Below are 23,316 nucleotides of genomic sequence, written 5' to 3'. Positions count from 1 at the left end.
GGGAGGCGGACGGAGGTTGCAGTGACCCGAGATTGTGCCATTGCACTCCAGCCTGGGCAACAGAGTGAGAGTCTGTCTCAAAAAAAAAAAAAAAAGCAAAAGGCGCCAGGATTGGGCTGCGGCGGGGCTCCCCTGCTGTCCTGTGCTGCCGCCTGTCCCCTGCTGTCCCGCGCTGCTGCCTGTCCCCTGCTGTCCCGCGCTGACTCCTGTCCCCTGCCGTCCCGCGCTGCTGCCTGTCCCCTGCTGTCCCGCGCTGCTGCCTGTCCCCTGCCGTCCCGCGCTGACTCCTGTCCCCTGCCGTCCCGCGCTGCTGCCTGTCCCCTGCTGTCCCGTGCTGCTGCCTGTCTCCCTGCTCCTCCTGGCCCAGCTCAAGCTCACCTTGAAGTGCAGGAGCTCTGGTTTGCTGTTGAAGGGGCGACCTTGGAACTCACGCCCCAGCACCACCTGCTTGTGGACCACCCTGCTCCGCAGTCTCTCCACTGTTCGCGCCAGAATGTCCTTGTCCATCTTCGTCCCTCCCACGGGCTTTCGGTCCACGTCCTCCTTGGGCACCTGGGGGTCACAGAGACAGAGGCTGGGGCTGTCAGCAGCTCCACCCAGGTGGCGCTGGTGGCAGCTCAGAGGCGAGGGTAGTGGTTAGCGGGGCACGGACAGCCCAGCCCCACCAGCCTCCACCAACCCCGGGAAGAGCCCCACGGCCTGGGAGTTGCTCTGAGTTGCTCAGAAAGGCCCCGATGGACCGACTGACTTTCTGCTCCGTTGACAAGGCAGGGAGCCCTCACTTCTGAAAAAGGGAAACCAGGAAACAAAGAAAAGCAGACAGCTCTGGATTCAGGTGGATTTCTAGGAAAGATGTGGAGGGGAACTTTCCAGACTGCTAAATCAGGACAACAGGAAGGTTTTGAAAGGTTCTGCAGGAAGCAGTTTCTCGAGTGGGCAGTGTCAGCACACACTGGGCTTTCTCAAGATGAAAAGCCGCTTCCCTGGCCAACACCAGCCACCGGGGAAGATCAGAACTGAAGAGTCCTGAACTGTCCCTTTGGAAGCTGTGTGGACTCTGCCTGGGTCCTGGCTCTGGGCTGCCCCTGCTGGTGCCGGTGCCCGTGCCCGGCAGCCGGGTGGCCTCCTCCCTGGCTTCCTGGGGGGTGCCACCTGGGACCCTCCTCTTGTCCAGAGGCAGCCTTCTCCCTTGGGGTTCCCCAGTGTGCGGGTGGTGGCTCCACCTGGCCTGTCTTTTTTTTTTTTTTTTTTTTGAGACGGAGTCTCGCTCTGTCGCCCAGGCTGGAGTGCAGTGGCCGGATCTCGGCTCACTGCAAGCTCTGCCTCCTGGGTTCCCGCCATTCTCCTGCCTCAGCCTCCCGAGTAGCTGGGACTACAGGCGCCCGCCACCTCGCCCGGCTAGTTTTTTGTATTTTTAGTAGAGACGGGGTTTCACCATGTTAGCCAGGATGGTCTCGATCTCCTGACCTCGTGATCCGCCCGTCTCGGCCTCCCAAAGTGCTGGGATTATAGGCTTGAGCCACCGTGCCCGGCCCGCCTGTCCTGTCCTGTTCACCACCCTGGTCAGCCCGGCATCCTCAGAAACAGCAGAACCAGGTGGCCTTTGCCCTGACAGTAGAGGTGGCCAACGCTTACAGAAACTGGGCGGCGGGCGTTGCCCTCCTACGTGGGACAGGACCACAGCCTGAGCCACGCTGCTGTGGAGACCGTGTCTTGCTGTACCGGCTCTTTCAGAGGCGGAAGGACCCCGGCGCCAGATGGGGCGTGTTTCTTACAAAAGGCCGTCAAAGAAAGTTTACACACTTCTTCCAGAAAGATGCTTCTCCAACAGTACGTGGAGTAGCTCAGAGTCATTCCCTCAGCCTTTCAGCCTCGGAGCCCCGCCGTCCCTCCCCATTACACCACGGTGATGGAGCTGTCTGTCGGGGGAGCTTGGGGTCGTCGAACAAGTGTGGTGCCCTCCAGGCTCCACGAAGAGGGAAGGGCATGAGTGTGGAGAGGGAGGCGGGGGGCGTCAACGAGCAGGAGGGGGTGACAGGAGATGGCGGGCACAGCCAGGAGAAGCCTCTGAGCAGCTGATGTGGGCAGGGCAGGTGTGGGAGGTGGGGAGCCGGCGACAGAGGGCCGGGATCCATCTGCAGGCGTCTAAAGGAGCAGGAGCTGGCACCTGGTACGGCTTGTAGTCTTCGTTCCAAAGCCCAGAGATCTCGGGCTCAGCTAACGTTTCCTCCTCTGAACTGGCCCCGGGGTCCCCCTGGATAAGCTCACTGGAGATGACGTCCACCAACCGAGAGGGCCCGGGGCCTGCAGCAGCCTCGTAGTCCTGCAGTCGGGGAGAGGAACATCGTGAAGACACGCTCATGACAGAGAACAGGGGAGAGAAACTCGGCCCAGCCCCCGCTGGTATGGCCCGCTGCCTGCCCCGTTCTTCTGCCTCGTGTACTCTGCATGGAGATAGCGGTGCACAGGGTTTTGTAACTTTTTCTACTTGAAATATAAGTATTTTAATACATTATTAAATATTTTTCTACAATGCTCGGAAGAGTCTGCAAAAAATGTCCTTTGATAGGAAAATGTTCTAATTCATGGACTGGAATCCCTGGCGCTGGTCCTGAGGCACTCATCTGTTCTCTCTCTTTTTTTTTTGAGATGCAGTCTTGCACTGTCACCTGGGCTGGAGTGCAGTGGCGTGATCTCAGTTCACTGCAACTTCCATCTCCCAGGTTCACGTGATTCTCCTGCCTCAGCCTCCCGAGTAGCTGGGATTGCAGGCGCCCGCCACCATACCTGGCTAATTTTTTGTATTTTTAGTAGAGACAGGGTTTCACTATGTTGGCCAGGCTGGTCTCAAACTCTTGATCTCATGATCCACTCACCCTAGCCTCCCAAAGTGCTGGGATTACAGGTGTGAGCCACCGCACCTGGCCCGGTTCTCCTTTCTGTGGATATAAGCCATGCCTGGGAAAAGCCCCAGGCTGACCTCAGAATGAGTTTCCTCAGAATGAGTTTGGGGACTGGGCCTTGCCCATCTGCTCTGGCGCTGTCCCAGGCCTGCCAGAGAAGGGAGCACTCAGCCGGGTGGACAGGGTTCTTCTTGACGGTCTTATGGAGCGACAGACAGGAAGTCTGGACAGGGCCAGTGCACTGCTGTCTGCTGTGACCCGCACAGTGATACAGGTGGTGCCGCAGAAAATCGCGGGAGCAGCTCATGGGTGGGGCTGGGGGCAGGGGAGGCTCCTCTGGAGCAAGGAGGGCAGCAGGGCGCTCCCGGCAGAGGCATCGGCAGGTGCCAAGGCCCTGGTGTGAGACAGGCAGTGAGGGGTGGATGAGGCAGAGGCTCGGCCCGAGCACGGGGAGCCTGGGGAACAGGGAAGGACCTTCTCTGGTGCCCTGAGCGGCACCACAGAGACCCTGCAGGGGCCAAAGCTGAGGCAGCCCAAGGCTTGCTCTTTCCCCGCAGGGCACCTGTTGGAGCAATGATCTTGACCTTCAGGTTTTGGGGTACACAAGGGCAGAGACTGCAGCACTGTGCCAGACTCAGGAGAAGACCATCGTCCCTACCCCACACCTTTAGGGAAAGGTAAACTAGAAATACATTCCCCCAACTGAAGCCAGTTGCCTGCAGCAGCAATGGACACCGAGCAGGCTCTGGATGTGAGTGAATGAGTGAGTGAGTGAGTGAGTGAGTAAGTGAGTCAATGTGTGAGTGAATGAATGAACAAATGAGAGAGTGAGCCGGGCGCGGTGGCTCAAGCCTGTAATCCCAGCACTTTGGGAGGCCGAGACGGGCAGATCACGAGGTCAGGAGATCGAGACCATCCTGGCTAACACGGTGAAACCCCGTCTCTACTAAAAATACAAAAAACTAGCCGGGCGAGGTGGCGGGCGCCTGTAGTCCCAGCTACTCCGGAGGCTGAGACAGGAGAATGGCGTAAACCCGGGAGGCGGAGCTTGCAGTGAGCTGAGATCCGGCCACTGCACCCCAGCCTGGGTGGCAGAGCAAGACTCCGTCTCAAAAAAAAAAAAAAAAAAAAAGAGAGAGAGAGTGAATGAGTGAATCAGTGAGTGAATGAATGAGCGAGTGAATGAATGAGCGAATGAGAGTGAATGAATGAATGAGTGAATCAGTTAGTGAATGAGTGAATGAATGAGCGAGTGAATGAGAGTGAATGAATGAATGAGTGAATGAGTGAATCAGTGAGTGAATGAGTGAATGAATGAGCGAGTGAATGAGAGAGTGAATGAATGAATGAGTGAATGAGTGAATCAGTGAGTGAATGAGTGAATGAATGACTGAATGAATAAGTGAATGAATGAATGAAGAATGAGTGAATGAATGAATAAAGGATGAGTGAGTGAATGAATGACTGAGTGAATGAATGAGTGACAGGAAAGCTGTCCCCTGAGTGCTATCAGGAGGGCTTTGTAGCAGGGTGATCCAGGCATGTGGTCTAAACGGCTGTGCACATCTCCCTGGCAAGGCAGCTGACCCAGCTCGCTACAGGGCCAGGCAAGGTGGTCCCAGCCTGGTGGGCAGCAATACTGCTGGGGGTGAGGCCAGGACACTGGACCCTTGCTGGGGACGCTGCGGCCATGGGCCTCTCTCATGTGGTGGGTCTTGTCCCCTTGCCCCTGAGCTGAGTGGCGGCCACTCAGCGGGCTCAGCAACCCCCTGCAGGTGGCCGTGGCGGTGAGGTCCTCAGAGGCTGTCTCACCACACCTGAGCCCCGAGGCCCCACCTGCCCTCCACAGGTGTGTGGCGTTTTGCTCACCAGCATGTGTGTGTTGGTTGGGGCTGTGGTCTTCTTCTCGCAAAAGTCAGAGATGTAGTTCCAGGTCTTGTCCCTCAGGGTCGGCCGGTGAGTGGCATTGGTCGGGGGACGCTGTTTCTTTCTTTTGTCCTCCTCAGCCTCCTCTTTCAGAATCCGACTGACGATCTCCTGCTTTCTGAGCTTCTGCTCCTCCTCAAAGGCCCTGCGTGGAGTCGCTTCTCAGACAAGTGTGAGAGGTCCCCTGCCTCTACCTTGCCCCAGGTGAGACGGCGCCCGGGGGCCCCTCCCTAGCGCTTTCCTAGGGGCTCCCTCCTGCCCAGCAGGGCTCTTGGGGTGGGAACTTCCTGGTCCTGGGGCTAAACACCAGCTCCAGTGGGGAGCAGATGGGCAGAGGCCAAGCTGGAAGTTCTAGGCTTAAACCCCAGCCCTGCCCAGCCCAGCCCATCCCTGCCAAGCCCAGTCCTGCCCAGTCCTGCCCAGCCCTGCCCAGCCCAGCCCAGCCCAGCCCTGCCCAGTCCAGCCTAGCCCTGCCCAGCCCTGCCCAGCCCAGCCCTGCCCAGCCCAGCCTAGCCCTGCCCAGCCCTGCCCAGCCCAGCCCTGCCAAGCCCTGCTCTGCCCAGCACTGCCCAGCCCTGCCCTGCCCAGCTCTGCCTTGCAGAGCCCTGCCCTGCCCAGCTCAGCCCAGCCCTGCCCGGCCCAGCCCTGCCCAGCCTAGCCCATCCCTGCCAAGCTGTCCTGCCTAGTCCTGCCCAGCCCAGCCCTGCCCAGCTTAGCCCTGCCCTGCCCAGCCAAGCCCATCCCTGCCAAGCTCAGTCCTGCCCAGCCCTGCCCAGCCCAGCCTTGCCCAGCTTAGCCCTGCCCTGCCCAGCCCAGCCCATCCCTTCCAAGCCCCGTCCTGTCCAGCCCTGCCAAGCCCAGCCCTGCCCAGCCCTGCCCAGCCCGGCCCTGCCCACTTAGCAGCCCAGTCCCCCAGCAGCCTTGGCCGCCCCGAGGGCTTCTTCCCAGCCCTTGTTTCTAAGCTGGAATGGGGCTGCCACTGAGGGTAGCCCCAGGGCTGAAGACGTTCATCCATTCACTGCGGCTGCACCTCCTGGGTGCCTCCTACATGCCAGGCCTGCGCCAGGCTAAGGGATGTGTAGGCGTCGCTGCCAGGACCACCCCCCCCACAAGGTGGGCAGGCTGATGGGTGGTGGAGAACTCTGATTGTGACTCGGGGGGGTGGGGAGGACGCACTCAGGGCTCTGTGGCACCCAGAGGAGGATGCCTTGCCCAGCGAGAGGGCCAGGAGCCCCCGCCCAGGCACATCCTAAGCAGTGATTGGCCAGGGCCGTGGACGGGGGACTGGGATGGGGAGAAAGGGCCAGGCTCCCGGGATGGGGGCAGCTTCAGGCAAAACCCAGGACAGGCTCCCTGGAGACTTCTGGGTGGGCCAGGAAAGAGCCCACCAGTCCCTCTTCCTGAGAAGTCAGAACAGGAGCCAGAGGCTCTCGAGAGGGGCCGGGGTTTCAGAGTCTCAGAGGGGAGAAGGGGCCGAGGGTTGGGCATGGACTGGAGTAGGGGCAGGGTTGGGCAGGCTGAGTCAGGCCCAGGCAGGGCAAGGGTGGTGGCCTGGAGCCCCTGTTCCCGTGCCCCACAGCTGCCTGAGTGGGGGCCCTGGGAGAGAGAGCAGCTTTGCTTCATGTAAAGCCGAGCCCCCTTGGTTCTCCCTGCACCCACTGACTGGGCAGGTGCCTCCCAGTGGCACCTCTTCCACCACCCTCACCTCTTCTGGGCCTCCAGCTCCTGGCGCCGGCGCTGGTGGACAAGGTGCCTGAACGCATCCCCGCCCTGGGCCAGAATCGCCTTCTTCTCAGCCTGGACCCTCTGCTCCGCCAGCTCTGCCTTGGCATGGCCCCATGCTTGGAACTTCCGCAGTGTGTCCTTGGAAATAGAGAGCACTGAGGTGACAGCGTCAGCACACATGGGAACACACACATGCTCACACCTGCACACCTGTGCACACACCTATGCTCATACATGCAAACCTGCACACACATGCTCACACAGGCACACCTGGACACATGTGCACACACACGCTTACACATGCACACACACGGTCACACATGCACACATGTGCACACATACGCTCATACATGCAAAACTACACACATGTGCACACATGCTCACACACACACACATGCTCACACATGCACACACATGCTCACATACGCACACACGGTCATACATGCACACACACGGTCACACATGCGCACATATGCATACACACGCTCATACATGCAAAACTACACACACACGTGCACAGATGCTCACACATGCACACATGCTTACACATGCACACACGGTCACACATGCACACATGCACACACACACACTCATACATGCAAACCTACACACATGTGTGCACACATGCTCACACACACACACACACGGTCACACATGCACACACACAGTCACACATGCACACATGCGCACATATATACACATACATGCAAACACACACATGCGCACACATGCTCACATATGCACACCTGGACACGTGCACGCACACGCTCACACCTGCACACACATGCACACACACACATGCAAACCTACACACACACATACAAACCTGCACACACACATACAAACCTGCACACACACATGCTCACACACTGAGCCTTAAACCAACATTGACGTCTGCAGATCCCGTGGGAGACAGCTGGCAAATTGTCTGCATAACCCAAGCGTGGGGCTGGGGCTGTCCCTGCACGTCACCTGCCCGCCTCTGCCCCTCACCTCTGAGCCTTTGCAGATTCCGTTCCCAGCCTTCCCGCCATTTTCCCAGCCTGAACCCCTAGCCTTGGGCCCAGGGCATGGCCTCGAAGCGCCCGGGCCCTCCATGTGTCTCCTCCAACAAGACCAGGCCCCATGGGAGCAGGGCTGGGCTGCCTGCTCCTGCCTGACTCCAGTGCCTGGCCCTGACCCGCATAGAACCCGTGGGCAAATCTGTGGCACAGGGTTGGGAAGCCTCCAGGGGCCACCAAGTGTGTGGGTCAACCCTGGACACCCGAGGACACAGGCCTGGCTCCCAAGGAGCAGGGGCCCAGGGACGGACCCTGGCAGAGGCCGAGGGAGAGGCTGGGTGGGGCTGTGGGGGCCTACCCGGTTTGCGGAGATGCTGCCCTTCAGCGCCACCACCGCATCCATGCGTCGCCTCATGTGCTCCTGGCACTTCATCTCCTCCTTCTTCTCTTGCTCTCGGATTCTGAGGAAGGACATTTAAACATTTTTGAGGCTCTGTCATCCAGGCTGGCATGCAGTGGTGCGATCACAGCTCCCAGGCCCAAGTGATCGTCTTGCCTCAGCCTCAGCCTCCCAAAGCACTGGGATCACAGGCGTGTGCCACCACAAACGGCCACATTTTTAACCGAGGAAGTGACACAGCGATGCCATGTGGGGTGTAATTAAAGGAGCCTCGGTGCTGTCATTTCCACCAGGAACATGATTAACAGGGATAACACAAGAGGTGGGATGGGCAAAAGATGCTGGCATAGAGGCCAGGCCATGACGACATGGCAGGAACACGCCCCGGAGGGCCAGGCCAGGAGGACACGGCAGGAACATGCCCTGGAGGGCCAGGCCATGAGGACACGGCAGGAACATGCCCTGGAGGGCCAGGCCACGAGAACACGGCAGGAACATGCCCAGCGCGTCTCAGGGGCCTCTTCTGAAAAGAAACAGCACCTCACACTAAAAATACATGTTTATTGGTTTTTGATGATAAGGTGGTGATTCAATAATAAAATCAGGAGGCTGGGTGCGGTGGCTCACGCCTGTAATCCCAGCACTTTGGGAGGCCGAGGCGGGCAGATCACCTGAGGTCAGGAGTTTGAGACCAGCCTGGTCAACATGGTAAAACCCTGTCTCTACTAAAAATACAAAAATTAGCCAAGCGTGTTAGCACATGCCTGTAGTCCCAGCTACTCAGGAGGCTAAGGCAGGAGAATCACTTGAACCTGGGAGGCAGAGCAGTGAGCCAAGATCATGCCACTGCACTCCAGCAAGCTTCTATCTTAAGTAAATAAATGATAAAATCAGGGAATGTCAAGACAAAAGCAAGTGACGCGTATTCTTGGGTTTCTCCCTAAGGACATTGAAGGGAGGCTCTACCTTCCCAGGGAGGCCTTCAGGAACCGCACGGCGACCTTGTGGTTCTTCCGGGCATCCTCCAGCAGCTTCTGGTGCCTGAGCCCGAGCTCCTTCTGGCTGTGCAGGGACTTCCTGTGGGGACGCGGGGCCATCAGAGGGCATCACACGTCCCATCTGCCCCCAAGCCCTGCACAGCTGGAGCTCCTGTCCCAGAGACGCTGTGGGCCCTTTTGCTCAGCTCTGTTCTGCAGAGCCTCCCTTGGGGAGAAGCGAGGGTCCCTGGAGAGCTGGTGCCGTGGGCCACACAGATGTCAAACTCTCCACGCCACTGGAACTCCAGTGCCGGGGAACCACCAAAGGCAAGGTTTGATCCCAGCTGGGCAGGGGTCTGGGAAGAGGATGGCGCAGGCACAGCAGTGCTGTGGGGAGGAAGGAGGCAGGAGCTGGGGGCCTCGTGTCTGCAGCCAGGGCCTGGATTCCACAGGGGTTTGTGGCCTGGGCAGCTGAAGGGAGGGAATGAGATGGGGGAGGGGATGGAGGCCAGAAGGGGGTCCCGAGGAGAGAGGCTCACGGCAGGTTGGGACAGCTGGCCTGATGGCCTGTGAAGCACTTGGGGACTGGCCTAGGAGGTGGCTGGGCCCTGGCTGAGCAGGAGACTCATGACAGAGGACATGTGGGGAACAGGCCTGAGCGCTCCATGGCTGTGGGGGGTGGGGGCCGTGGGAGGGGTGCAAAGGAGCAGCCAGAGGTGGGGACAGAGCCTAGAGAATGGCCTGGCTGGGGCCGGGCGTGGTGGCTCAAGCCTGTAATCCCAGCACTTTGGGAGGCCGAGACGGGTGGATCACAAGGTCAGGAGATCGAGACCACCTTGGCTAACACGGTGAAACCCCGTCTCTACTAAAAAATACAAAAAATTAGCTGGGCGAGATGGCGGGCGCCTGTAGTCCCAGCTACTCGGGAGGCTGAGGCAGGAGAATGGCGTAAACCCGGGAGGCGGAGCTTGCAGTGAGCCGAGATTGCGCCACTGCACTCCAGCCTGGGCGACAGAGCGAGACTCCGTCTCAAAAAAAAAAAAAAAAAGAATGGCCTGGCTGGGAAGAGGATGGGGCTGCCGGAGGGAAAGGGGAGGGGCAGTCTCGCTGGAGTGTGGCTTTAGTAGCCGGCTTTAGTGGCGGTATGGTGGCTGTGGCATCTCGGGAGGGCTGGGGCTCTGGGCAGGTGCAGGGGGACGCCTGACACTTGGGAAGGACTCAAGGGTCCGGCAGACGAGCAAGCTGGGAGGAGGCAGGGAGGGTGCAGGTGGAGCCGGACAGATGCGAAGGGTGAGGAGACCCCTGGGGAGAGGGCAGAAGGACTGACAGGAGCTGCTGGGACAAGCGCGGGTGGGCCTGGGTGCCGCTTACCGGATTCTCAGCAGCCAGTTCCGCTCCATCTTCCCCAGGGCCTCCTGCTCCCTGCAGAGCTGCTGGGCTGCACGCACCTGGAGCCGCCGCCCCACAGCCTCTGCCTCCTCACGGTCAGCTGTCCGGAAGGCCTCGAGTCGCCCCTCCTGGATCTCAATGTGCCACATGGCGTTCCTTCAAGCAAGAGGCAAAGCAGCTGGAGACGGCCCCACAGTCATCCTGGGGGGGGGTTTCCCAGCACCGAGTTCTGACAAATCCTCCAGGCGGATGTTGAACACTCCCTCCTCTAGGGGCCATCTCTGCTCTGAGTGGCCCAGACACTGAGGCCCGCCCTGCCTGCCGCCAACCTCAGGAAAATCACTATGGGTTCAATGCAACCCGGCTAGAGCCTGGCCTGCACTCCCGCATGCCACCCGCCGGCCTGAGGCCGTGTCTGTTGGCTGCGGTGGGCCTGGGGCGGGCCCTGCCCAGCCTGAGGAAGGCCTTTGGGAAGGGACAGCTGTGACTCTTTGGCTGGGCTGGAGGATCCCTGGTGCGAATTGACCAGCACCCAAGACCACCCCTCAGTCTTCAAATGTGCCTGGGGCGGGGGCTGTGGAGCAGGTTCGGCCGGCCCTGCTGGGTCCACATGTCCTGGGTGACAGGGGACCTGCCTGTCCCCTGGTCTTGGGCGAATTTGTCCTCGACTGTGAGTGATACCCCGGATGACACGGTGCCCCTTGGTTCTCGGCACAACTCAGGGAAATTTCCGGTGAATCTTTAGTTGGAGGAGTGCGTGTGCCGTGGGGGCTTAGGCTGGGAAAGTTCCTTCTGAGGATGTGGACAGTGTCCTTCTAACAGCGGCCAGGTGAGAGCATGTGGCCGCTGGGGAGGCGGCCTGGCCAGAGACGCCTGGTGGAAGGATGCAAGGAGCCGCTCCTGGAGATGTGCGAACGGTGCCACCCGGAGATGCGGCTCAGGCTGGGGCCGGCCACGTGAGGATCGGAACCCTGGACAACGTCAGACACAGGAGTTTAGCCGGCATCCTCCCTGCACACGCGACGTGTGCCGCAGTTCTTTCCTAGACACCCTTGATCATGCTGATTTCCACTTCCTCTTTCATTAAAAGCTTTTCCTGTGGGGCGGAGTCCAGTCTCTCTCCCCACTGCAATGCCCGGGGCAGGGGTCCCACCGCCGTGGCCCTCCGTGAATAAAGTCCGCTTTACATCTTTTTGAAAAAAATCATGAATATATGTTGAATTGAGATACTCATTGGTTTTCTCTTTTAACGTGTGAATGTCAAGAATTTCTAATGTTGAACCTTTTTTGGGGCTCCTAGGATCTAAACTCCAACTTGGCAAGGGAGGTGTGTGTGCGTGTCTCACACATGGCTGGATTTCAATGTTTCATGTTTTATTTAGGGTTTTCTGATTTACCTCCTGAGACTGGGTTCTACTTTCCCTCTCTCGTACGCCCTCTTGCTGTCAACATCGAGGTTGTGTCACTGCAGTTCAGGAACTGGGTATACCCTGTTCTCTGTTGGGGTAATTTTAAACATTTGGCTCCTTTCCAGGGATCATGGGCCACCGGATCTCTGGCTGGCGTCCTGCCACGCGGTGCGTTCGTTGCTTCCCGACTCAGGGGGACTCTGTGGAGCTTCCACGTGTGGGGTTACTTCTATTCCTCCCTCGCATGACTCACGAAATTCTTTACTCTGAGGATTCATGCTCCTACCAGCTCTGGAAATGATGTTCTGCTAGATGTCGCGTCCCTTGCCCGGTGATCAGTGCTCCAGCGGCCACGTGAGCTAACAGCTTGCGGGGTCTCTTAGGTAAGAGGCAAGACATTGTCTCAGACGTGGTCGTCGCCCATTCCTGCTGCTGTAGGAAAACACCTGCAACTGGGTCTTCACAAACCACAGAAATTCATTCCTCCCAGTTCTGGAGGCCGGGAAGTCCACAGTCAAGGTGCCAGCAGCTTCGACGTCCTGTGAAAGCCTGTTCCTTGAAGGCAGTGCCCGTCTGTGTCCTCATGTGGCAGAGGGACAGAAGGGCTCCCTCAAGCCCTTTCATGAGGCACTAATCATCTCCACCAGAGCAGAGCCCCCACGGCCGAATCTCCCAGAGACTCCGCCTCTTCCTGCTGCCACCTCCATTTGGTTTCGACGTATTTGGTTTGGACGTGTGTCCCCCGCAGGTCTCGTGTGTCCCCCGCAGGTCTCGTGTGTCCCCCGCAGGTCTCGTGTGTCCCCCGCAGGTCTCGTGTGTCCCCCGCAGGTCTCGTGTGTCCCCCGCAGGTCTCGTGTTGAACTGGACCCCCCGGTGTTGGAGGTGGGCCTTGTGGGAGGTGTTGGGGTCGTGGGGCGGCTCCCTCATGAAGGGGTGGGCCATCTCCTTGGTGACGAGCGAGTTCACGGAAGATCTGGTGATTTGAAAGTGTGTGGCACCTCCACCCTCTTGCTTCCCCTCCCACCGTGGGAGACACAGTTCCTTCACCCTCCACCGTGATTGGAGGCTTCCTGAGGCTTCCCCAGAAGCAGATGCCATCACGTTCCCTGTACAGCCTGCAGAACCCTGATCAATGAAACCTCTTTTCTTATTATTTTTATTTATTTCTTTTAAGATGAGTATGGCCGGGCGCGGTGGCTCAAGCCTGTAATCCCAGCACTTTGGGAGGCCGAGATGGGCGGATCACGAGGTCAGGAGATCGAGACCATCCTGGCTAACACGGTGAAACCCCGTCTCTACTAAAAAATACAAAAAAAATTAGCCGGGCGAGGTGGCGAGCGCCTGTAGTCCCAGCTACTCGGGAGGCTGAGGCAGGAGAATGGCGTGAACCCGGGAGGCGGAGCTTGCAGTGAGCTGAGATCTGGCCACAGTACTCCAGCCTGGGCGGCAGAGCGAGACTCCGTCTCAAAAAAAAAAAAAAAAAAAAAAGATGAGTATCACTCTGTCCACCAGGCTGCAGTGCGGTGGCATGATGTCAGCTCACTGCAACCTCCACCTCGTGGGTTCAAGCGATTCTCCTGCCTCAGCCTCCTGAGTAGCTGGGATTACAGGTACCCGCCACCACGCCTGGCTAGTTTTTGTATTTTTAGTACAGACAGGGCTTCACCATGTTGGTCAGGCTGGTCTCAAAGTCCTGATCTCAGGTGATCCGCCCACCTCAGCCTCCCAAAGTGCTGGGATTACAGGTGTGAGCCACTGCGTCTGGCCCAAACCTCTTTTTTTTTTTTTTGAGACGGAGTCTAGCTCTGTCGCCCAGGCTGGAGTGCAGTGGCCGGATCTCAGCTCACTGCAAGCTCTGCCTCTTGGGTTTGTGCCATTCTCCTGCCTCAGCCTCCTGAGTAGCTGGGACTACAGGCGCCCGCCACCACGCCCGGCTAATTTTTTGTATTTTTTTAGTAGAGACGGGGTTTCACCATGTTAGCCAGGATGGTCTCGATCTCCTGACCTCGTGATCCGCCCATCTCGTCCTCCCAAAGTGCTGGGATTACAGGTGTGAACCACCACGCCTGTCCACCTCTTTTCTTTACAAGACCCAGTATCAGGCATTTCTTTACAGTGACACAAAGACTGACGAACAATAGGGTTGAGCTCCAGCACACCAATTTCAGGGGCACTGGCCTTCAGAGCAGAGCAGAGGCTGATTGGGAAAGACTGGGATTTTGAGAATGGTAGCACAGACATTTGAGGGTATCTGCACACATCCGAGTGAGCGCCCCAGACCGCCAAGCCCCTCTGCATATCCGTCCACATGGAGGCAGCTTTCTCCTCCCTCGAAGGCAGACTCTGCTGCCTGGGGGCCCCATAACACCTCCCTGAGGGGCTGCCAGATCTCCTCATGACCCCCTTACCATCCCCTGTGGCCTGGATGCTCCCAGGGGCAGGAACAAAGTCTGACCTGAGAGGAGAAGGATCCCAGAGGGGAAGAAAGCAGCCAATCTACACAGCAGGACCTGGGGGAAGGTGTGTGGGAATGAATTCCAGCCCTGCCAGACCACAGAGGGAAAAGCCTGTCCAAGGCCGGCCTGGGCGTCTGACGTGGACATGCCACCAGCCTACCCGCCCACCACAGGCCGCTCCCGTCACACACTCAGTGGGTTGAGGAAACCTGGACCCCAAAGAGACCTGCACTGTAGAAAGCCAGATGCCAGACAGTCATGCAGAAGAAGGAATCCCAATGTTTGGAGAGACAGCCTGCTGGAAAGTTTGTTGTTGTGGTTGTTGAGATGCGGTCTCGCTCTGCCGCCCAGGCCGGAGTGCAGTGGCACAGTCTCAGCTCACTGCAGCCTTGACCTCCTGAGCTTAATCAGTCCTCCCACCTCAGCCTCTTGAGTAGCTGGGATTACAGGTGCACGCCACCACGCCCAGCTAAGTTTGGGATCTGTTGTAGAGATGGGGTTTCACCATGTTCCCAGGCTGATCTCGAACTCCTGGGCTCAAGTGATCTGCCCACCTTGGCCTCCCAAAGTATTGGGATTAGAGGCGTGGGCCGCTGCATCCAGCTGTTGGCAAGTGTGACGGCGAGTGTGATGGCAAGTGTGACCACATAGAGAAGACATGCTCTTCGTTGCGGCTCAGTGAGGAGAGTCCTGTGCCCTTTGCAAGCACCGAGGTGCACTCTGGAATGCGTAGGGGCCCGGGCAGGGATGCCGCCTTTGAGGGGCTCCCTGTTGCCCTGGGGTGCTGCTGGGCCTGGGAGAGCAGCAGGGCAGTGTGTCTCAGCGTGGATGGGTGGAAGCAGTTTGGGGCAGTGGTTAATTGATTTTGGGGTCCCTAAGGCTGAAGTAGATGGGGACCCCACTCAAGTCCCAGTTTATCTGAAGATTCAGTGTGGTCAGCTGCAGAGGTAATGATGAAGGTTGGAGGCTGGAGAGGTGGGACCCGGCTGGTTTTGAAGATGGAGGAGGAACGCAGGCAGCTTTGGAGCTGGAAAAGGCGAGGACACAGATTCTCCCCGGAGGCTTCCGTGGGGAACCAGCCCTGCCCACACCTTGACTTTAGCCCAGTGGGACCCGTGTCGGGCCAATGACCTCTAGAACTGCAAGCTCATAAATCCGCGTCCTGCTGAGCTGTTGAGTTTGTGGATTTGTCACTGCAGTGATGGGACGTGCGTGCAGTCAGAGAAGCCTCAGTGCAGGCCGGGCCGCAGCACCAGGCCCCTCTGTGGGTCCCACGTGGCCAAGCGGGGTGCACACAAAGCCTCCTCTTCGTGCTGAGCTGGGCGTGGGAAAGTGTCACGTGACGAGGCTGTGCAGAACATGCGTGTGATAACTCACGGCCTGCCTCCCACCAAAGCAGCCTCCACCAGGCAGGGCTCTGCTGCTTCCTTCATGGGAGAGGCCCAAAGGCTTTGGTCGGTGTCTGGCACGCAGTGGGCACCCTCTTACCATGTGGGGAGGATGGGTGAATGACAGAGTGCATCTAAGCCGCCAGCACAGATTCAGGCACCTCGCAGTAGCCCCCAGGCACAGGGATGAGACATGCACAGGCCCAGCACAGGCGCTAAGGACCGGGAGGTGGTGTGAGCAGGCAGGGTCGTCTCTAGGGCTTCCTTTGGCGGTTCCTGGGACCTGCTGGCCAGAAAGTGCCCGTGAGGCCAGTCCAACAGACGCTTCTGCCAGCCCGTGGCCTCCTTGCGTGCACAGCTGCTGGTTCTGGTCGAGCTGCGTGTGAGACACATGCGTGCGGCATCCCGTCTCCAAGATGACTCCAGGAACCCCTGGCTGTTCATGCCTGAAGTCCCTCCACAGGGTCTTGGGCTGGCCTGAACACCTCGAGCCCAATCCCCTGCCCAGACCACGACCCTCAGGAACCGAGACCCTCAGGAACCGAGACCCTCAGGAGCCGAGACCCTCAGGAGCCGAGGCCCTCAGGAGCCGAGGCCCTCAGGAGCCGAGACCCTCGCGCCGCTGCCTTAGGCGGCTAAGGGTAGGGCGGCTTGCTCTGTGGCTGTGGATGACGCGCATGGTGTGGCAGCAGGGACGTGTGCTGGGGAAGTTCAGGAGCTGTTTCCAGAACGTGGTTTGGGTCCCGAAGCAGCGGCCAGCCTCGTGCCCGCCACCTGTCCCAGAGCCACAACGGAGGACTCCCGGGGCCGACACTAGAAGCGGGGGCCATGCTCTCCAAGCTGCCCCTCGCACACACCCGTGGCCCACAGAGCGACAGACATGAACGCAGGATGCGGAAGGATGCCACTGCCAGACGCGAGGCGGCTGGAGCACCCAGACAAATCCTGATGGGCCAGAGCAGACCTGCCAGGGACACAGCACCCCCAGCTTACACAGAGGGGGAACGCTCTCCTAACAGTGGAAAGCCAACTAATAGGAAGGGATGGTGGAACTGGAAAGTCACCCCTTAGAAGCCATCACAGCAGGAATTAATTCTGGCAGGAAACACAGAGGGATGCTGTGCTCGTGTGAAAAGGGACATGGAGCAGGATTTCCCAGCCTCAAAGCTTCTCCCCACAAGCTACGCATCAGTTTCCAAGGGAACGGCGTTGCTGTGCTGAAGAAGCCGGCGGCCCCACGGCGGGGCTGGCAGCCATCACGTGTCCCATGAGAGGACACCCAGAGGACTGGTCATCACCCCCAGAGGCATCAAGCACGGGCGCTGTGCGGGACAGCCCCTGGCCTGCGATCCTCAGAACTGCAAGGTCCGCCTGTCACAGAAGGACCGAGGCTCCCCCTGACTGGGGCGGGGCGAGGGGACGCCCTGGACACAACACCCACATGGGCTCTGGGCATGGCTCCGGGCACGGGGCCACGGGGCACAGGTGGTCTTGCTGCCATTTTGCAGCTCTTCTGTAAGTTTGGAATTGTTTCAAAATAAAACTTTGTTTATTTATTTATTTATTTATTTATTTTTTGAGACAGAGTCTCGCTCTGTCGCCCAGGCTGGAGTGCAGTGGCCGGATCTCAGCTCACTGCAAGCTCCGCCTCCCGATTCACGCCCTTCTCCTGCCTCAGCTTCCCTTGTAGCTGGGACTACAGGCGCCTGCCACCTCGCCCGGCTAATTTTTTGTATTTTCAGTAGAGACGGGGTTTCACCGTGTTAGCCAGGATGGTCTCAATCTCCTGACCTCGTGATCTGCCCGCCTCGGCCTCCCAAAGTGCTGGGATTACAAGAGTGAGCCACCGCGCCCGGTCTTTTTTTTTTTTTTTAAGACAGAGTTGGCCGGGCGCAGTGGCTCAAGCCTGTAATCCCAGCACTTTGGGAGGCCGAGACGGGCGGATCACGAGGTCAGGAGATGGAGACCATCCTGGCTAACACGGTGAAACCCCGTCTCTACTAAAAAGATACCAAAAACTAGCCAGGCCAGGTGGCGGGCGCCTGTAGTCCCAGCTACTCTGGAGGCTGAGGCAGGAGAATGGCGTGAACCCGGGAGGCGGAGCTTGCAGTGAGCTGAGATCCGGCCACTGCACTCCAGCCTGGGCGGCAGAGCGAGACTCTGTCTCAAAAAAAAAAAAAAAAAAAGACAGAGTCTTGCTCACTCTGTTGCCCAGGCTGGAGTGTGGTGGCGCAATCTTGGCTCACTGCAACCTCTGCCTCTGGGCTCCAGCGATTCTCCTGCCTCATCCTCCCGAGTAGCTGTGATTACAGGCGCCCACTACCAAGCCCAGTTAATTTTTGTATTTTTAGTAGAGACAGGGTTTTGCCATGTTGCCCAGGCTGGTCTTGAACTCCTGACTTCATGTGATCCACCTGCCTTGGCCTCCCAAAGTGTTGGGATTATAGGCATGAACCACTAACTGTGCCCAGACCAAAAACTTTTTTCTTTTTTTTTTTTTAAAGAAGTGGACAATCACAGCAACCTAGTAAAGTGAGGCCTTCTGGGGTTCATTAGCCCTGGGAAGCCCCCCGCCCTGGCACAGGTGCTGCTGAGCAGTGAGAGGGGCACGACAGAGCCATTGTCAAAGGAGAGCCACAAGGGACAGTTGCTCTCCTCCACGCTCAGCTGCAGCTGGGTTCAGCGTCCTCCCCTGCACCCCTCCCGCTGCCCTCACAGGTGGGGGCCACGGTGCAGGGCACTGGACACCAGCTTGGGTCGTGACTATATCACAGGGAGCACGGGTCAGAGACTGGGTCAGAAACTACATCACAGCGAGTGTGGGTCAGAGACTGGGTCAGAAACTACATCACAGCGAGTGTGGGTCAGAGACTGGGTCAAAGCCCAGTGGTGTCTTCACTGGGGTGGGGCCGAGATGTTAGGTCGCACAAGGGCCGGTGGCATGGGCACTCCTGTGGGCGGGGTGGCCTGAGGCCCGCACTCAGCCCTCTGCCCCCTGCCCTGCCCAGGCTGGAAAGCTTAGGTCATCCTGGGCACGTGCAGGGTCAGTGCTGTGGACACCATGGACCTGGCTGCAGCTCCCGGGGCTGGGGGCCATGTGGTTTGGGAGTCCTACTTGAGGCCAGCTCAGGGTCCCCTCAGTTGCTCTGAGCAATTCGTGCACCTTCCCAAACCCCTTCTTGCCAAACTCGCCAGAGGCAACTCGACGCATCCAACCCAACTCCACAGGAAAGCGTTTAGGACAAGGCAGTTGCCTCTCTCCTGGGTTCTGAAAACCCAGCTCGCTGTTCTGTGGAAGCGCAAAGCATGAGAAATGAGGAAAGAGAAAAAATAACCTGATATCGGAGTTCCCAGGAACATAAACAAACCCAGAGAAAAGGAACAAGGCGACGTGAAGACTGATCCTTCCAACCGCTGCATTCACCGAATCCCCTTTCCACTTCCCGGCAGTTTCCGGGTCAGGTGCAACCCCCCAGATCTTGCTCTCCACCCCCAGGTGGGAAGGACTCGCGCCGTTCTGGGGCCCCGCCTGCTGCCAGTCCACACCGACTCACTCGCTCTCCTTCAGCACGGCCTCAGTCCTCGACTGCAGGTCTCTCTCATTCTCCAGCTCCACAAACAGGCGTCTGGACACGGCCTGGAGACGGCCCACAGTGGCCCTGCAGTGGCAAAGGGACAGACCGGGTGTGTGTCAGGCCTCAGTCACCCAGGGGCCACCCAGGTTCACCTGGCACCCCCTGGCCTCCTCTCCCTCAGGAGGGAAATCGTGGTGCTGGGCTACCTAGCTGGTGGAGTGTGGGGCTGGTGGGAGGCTCTCCACATGCCCACTTTCTGCTGGGCAGGCAGTGCCCACATGGCACAGCCCCGGGGGAGTGAGGGCTTGGGGAGCCTGCCTTGGACCCTCAGTCGCCCCTGCATGAAGCCCCTGCGGGCAGCAGACGTCCAGGCCTCTGGCCTGGGAAGGACCCAGCACATTTGACAAGCCCCAGGCCCTCACGTCGGGGCCCCTTGGGTCCCCTCCCTCCCTCCTGCTCCCCTCCAGGGCATCATCCATACAGTGTACATCCAGCACCAGCCCAGCTGCGCTCCTAGAGACCACTTCCCCGGCAGTGGGCGGCTACCCATGAGAGCGGCACAGCGCGATGCTGGCCGGAGGTCCCGGCTGTGTGGACGCAAGGGGTGGGCTTTGAGCAGCTGGCCAGGTACGGCGGTCACCCCTAGATCCTGGGTGCTACGGTCCAGGAATGAGGCAGGTCAAAACCCCGCAGAGACCTGGGCAGCCCTGTCTGCTCCTTGACCCTCATGCCCCCGCAGCCCACAGTGGCCAGAAGCCCCTCACCCTCCAGGGCCGGGAGGACCTGCTAGTTTCCTTGCCCCTGCCTGCTAGCCCTCTGCTCCCCACGGCTGCACCAGCACCTCCAGGACGGGCACCCTGCTGGGGCCTTCCCAGGGCTGGGCTGACCTCGGCAGGCCCTGCAGGCACCCGGTCCCCGGAGGGTGAGGCGAGGCTGGAGCTGCAGCCGTGGAGCCAGCTCTGGGAGTGCCTGTTGGTGAGTGTTGGCGTCTCCAGCGTCCACAGGCCCTCCCACCTGGCAGTGTGGCACCCATGTGGGCTTCTCACCTCTTACCCCGCCCTCAGCTGCCCCACCCTGCTGCTCCAGGCAAGAGTGGCCCAAGGGGCCTTCCCCTAACTGCTGATCCACGCAGTCCTGCCTCCCAGAGATCCAGCCCTGGCACCCTCCAGACCCCAGCTTTGCCAACCTCACGTGCTTCTGTGTGTGTGTTGTGGCCTCCCACTGGGGCTCCTCACTGGCCTGAACGCAGCAGGCACGCCCCACTTTGGGTGAACGAATGAGCCTCTGCTCTGACCTCATGCCCAATTCCCTGCCCTCTGTCGAGGGCCACCTACATGTTGCCCGCCTCTCCCTCTGTGGCGATCTCGGCTGCCACAGCCTCCTGCTGCTTGCCGATCAGGTCCTGCCTCTGCCGACAGGTGCGCAGCTCCCCTCTGGAACAGGAAAGCAAGGGTCAGAGGATGGTTCCCTGAAACTCCAGCCTCCAAAGTGGCAGTGGGGCCAGGTGAGGCAGAGCCAGACCCCCAGAGCCCCCCTCGCCCAGGTCAGGGGTCTCTCTAACACCTTCCAGCCACACAAGCGGGGTCCTGTCGTCCATTTTTGGAAAACTCTGCCCAGGGGCAACTGTGTGGCCCCCACCTGAAGGTGACATGCTCCTGGGGCCGAGGACAGTGCAGGAGCGGGAGGGAAACTGAGTCTGCATAAACAAGCGTGCTCCTGCGTGTGAAAGGCACGTGGTGGGAGGTCTGGGGCCCACGGGAGGGGACGAGCTGGAGCTCCCCCACCATCTTCCAGAGTGTGGGCCAGGCAGGCCCAGATCACCAGCAGGGCATGGGCCGGGTCGGAATCCGGTTCACACAGTAGCTCCTGGGGGCGACTCTGGCCTCAGGTACAAACAGTGGAGCAAAACCCAGAGCATGAGCTCTGGAGGTCACATTTTTTTTTTCCCCCCGAGACAGAGCCTTGCTTGTCACCCAGGCTGGAGTGCAGTGGCGGGATCTCGGCTCATTGCAACCTCTGCCTCCCAGGTTCAAGTGATTCTCTTGTCTCAGCATCCCAAGTAGCTGGGATTACAGGCACGCGCCACCACGCCCAGCTAATTTTTGTATTTTTAGTAGAGATGGGGTTTCACCATGTTGGCCAGGCTGGTCTTAAACTCCTGACCTCAGGTGATCCACCCGCCTCGGCCTCCCAAAGTGCTGGGATTCCAGGCTGAGCCACCGCGCCGGCCATGAAGGTCACTTGGAAGACACAGGCGCTGCAGGAGCCGAGGAGGGAAACCGTAGTTTCCCTGGGCGAAGTACCCAAGTTAGGTGCCCAAGTTATGCAGAAGAACATTTATCTCTTAGTTTTTTTATTTTTAGAGACAGGGTCTTGCTCTGTCGCCCAGGCTTGCTGCAGCCTTGACCTCCTGGGCTCAAGCGATCCTCTGGCCTCAGCCTCCCAAGTAACTGGGACCACAGGCATGTGCCACCACTCTCAGCTGAATGCTTTTATTTTTTAGGAGACACTGAAATATTTAGGAGTGAACTATCATGTCTGTAATTTGCTTGAAAATAATTTAGCAAAAAGACCCGTAGATATAAAATACAAACACACACAAACACAAAGAAAGAAGCTACAGTGAAAGCCTGACCGTTGGCAACTCTGGTTGGCGTTGGGGGCAGCGGGGCTGCTTGTTTCTGCCTTTTCTGTGGGAAGGGGGCTGGGAGCGCTAGGCACCAGCTTCTGAGTGGGGCTTGCAGAACTTCTCCTCCATGGAGACCCTGTGGGACCCTCCCTTGCAGGCCCTCAGGGCACAGGACCACCCCTGCTGCACCCATGTCATGGCCTGGGGGGGCAGCAGGAGGCGGAGGTGCAGTGGCCTCAGCCCCAGCTCACCTCATCTTCTCAATGAAAAGCTCCTGCTCCTCATGCATCTTATCCAGGGCGCTCAGGTTCTGTCGCAGGTGAAATGCCTGCATTCTGTCTTCAGCTGTTTTCTTCTTCAATTTATCAGCATCAGTATCTAGTTCTTTCACTGAGCTTAGGATGAAAAGGACACCAGCTACCACCACCCTGGCCGCAGGCTCAGAACTCATTCCTCAGTGTAGCCTGCCGGGGTAGGTGCCTGACAGTTCTGCTTCAGGAGGGAGCTGTGGGAGCTACAGCCTGTGGGAGGGAGGAGGCAGCCGCCCTGCTCCCTTTACCCCCCACCCTCTGAGTTACCTGCTGTGTCCTGGGTCCATGTCATCCTCAGCTTCCTGAAGAAGACATCTGATGTCAAACTCCGGATCCTCTAATTCATCTCTTTCTAGAAATCAAAGCAAGAGGTTAAAAAAAAAAAGTAGATCAAACATTTGTGTCTGAAGTTTTAAGATAAATCTTTTTCTTTTTTTGGGACAGAGTGTAAGGAACCAGCCAAGCAGGCACAGGCGGAGGTAAACAGCCTGGGTGACGCAGTGGGATTGGGGCGCTGGCGCCCCGAGAGAGAGAGTCAGGGATGTCCATTCTGCAGACCGACGTAGGGGAGCCCGGGCACAGCACCACTTGGCTCATGTCCAGAGAAAGAGTGAAGTTGCTGACCCTGAAGTCAAGGGAGAGCCGGCCGTGCAGCTGTGTGTGTGGGAGCCACCAGCCTAAGCAGCCAGGACAGGGCGGACAGTGTGAGAGGAAGCCACTGGTCAGAGCTGCTGCTGAATAAAATCCTTTTTCACCTGCCTGCGGCCCCCCGAGGGTTCCCTCTGCTCATCCACCCACTCCCTTTGGACCTCAACATGACATTCGGCGTAGTCATGAACCTGACACGGAGTCTCTGTTGCCCAGGCTGGAGTGCGGTGGTGCGATCTTGGCTCTCTGAAGCCTTCGCCTCCCAGGTTCACGGGATCCTCCCACCTCAGCCTCCCGAGTAGCTGAGGCTACAGGAGTGTCCCACCACACCTGGCTAACTTTTATATTTTTAGTAGAGAGAGGCTTTCCCCGTCATGGACAGTCTGGTCTTGAACTCCTGACCTCAAGTGATCTACCTGCCTCGGCCTCCCCAAGTGCTGGGATGACAGGTGTGGGCCACCACACACGGCCAGTTTTAGGATAAATCTTGACAAGCTCTAACTTGATGGTTCTCAAAGCAAAATCCAGGGAACCCTGAGAGTCCCCGAGTGTCTTTCAGGGCCTGGGAGGTGAAAACCA

At 58.8% G+C, this 23,316-nt stretch overlaps 1 protein-coding gene across 1 annotated transcript in view; it reads right to left on the bottom strand.

Moving 5' to 3' along the window:
* The window catches only part of CFAP74 (cilia and flagella associated protein 74), a 66,936-nt gene extending 44,012 nt beyond the window's left edge, over window positions 1-22,924 (bottom strand). The window contains exons 1-12 of the mRNA XM_033228894.1: window positions 22,888-22,924; window positions 22,357-22,441; window positions 22,030-22,173; window positions 20,484-20,582; window positions 19,129-19,233; window positions 10,304-10,477; window positions 8,922-9,032; window positions 7,914-8,016; window positions 6,535-6,692; window positions 4,773-4,974; window positions 2,168-2,323; window positions 379-552 (exon numbers count right to left, since the gene is read on the bottom strand). Of these exons, the coding sequence (XP_033084785.1) occupies window positions 379-552; window positions 2,168-2,323; window positions 4,773-4,974; window positions 6,535-6,692; window positions 7,914-8,016; window positions 8,922-9,032; window positions 10,304-10,477; window positions 19,129-19,233; window positions 20,484-20,582; window positions 22,030-22,173; window positions 22,357-22,441; window positions 22,888-22,924 (1,548 nt within the window). The remainder of the gene's footprint in view (window positions 1-378; window positions 553-2,167; window positions 2,324-4,772; window positions 4,975-6,534; window positions 6,693-7,913; window positions 8,017-8,921; window positions 9,033-10,303; window positions 10,478-19,128; window positions 19,234-20,483; window positions 20,583-22,029; window positions 22,174-22,356; window positions 22,442-22,887) is intronic.
* Between the last annotated feature and the right edge of the window lie 392 nt (window positions 22,925-23,316).

The sequence above is a fragment of the Trachypithecus francoisi genome, unplaced genomic scaffold (genome assembly GCF_009764315.1).
Source record: "Trachypithecus francoisi isolate TF-2019V2 unplaced genomic scaffold, Tfra_2.0 Lachesis_group12, whole genome shotgun sequence".
NCBI lineage: Eukaryota > Metazoa > Chordata > Mammalia > Primates > Cercopithecidae > Trachypithecus > Trachypithecus francoisi.
The sequence above is the reverse complement of the archived record's forward strand: the minus strand, read 5'-3'. Positions and strand labels throughout refer to the sequence as shown.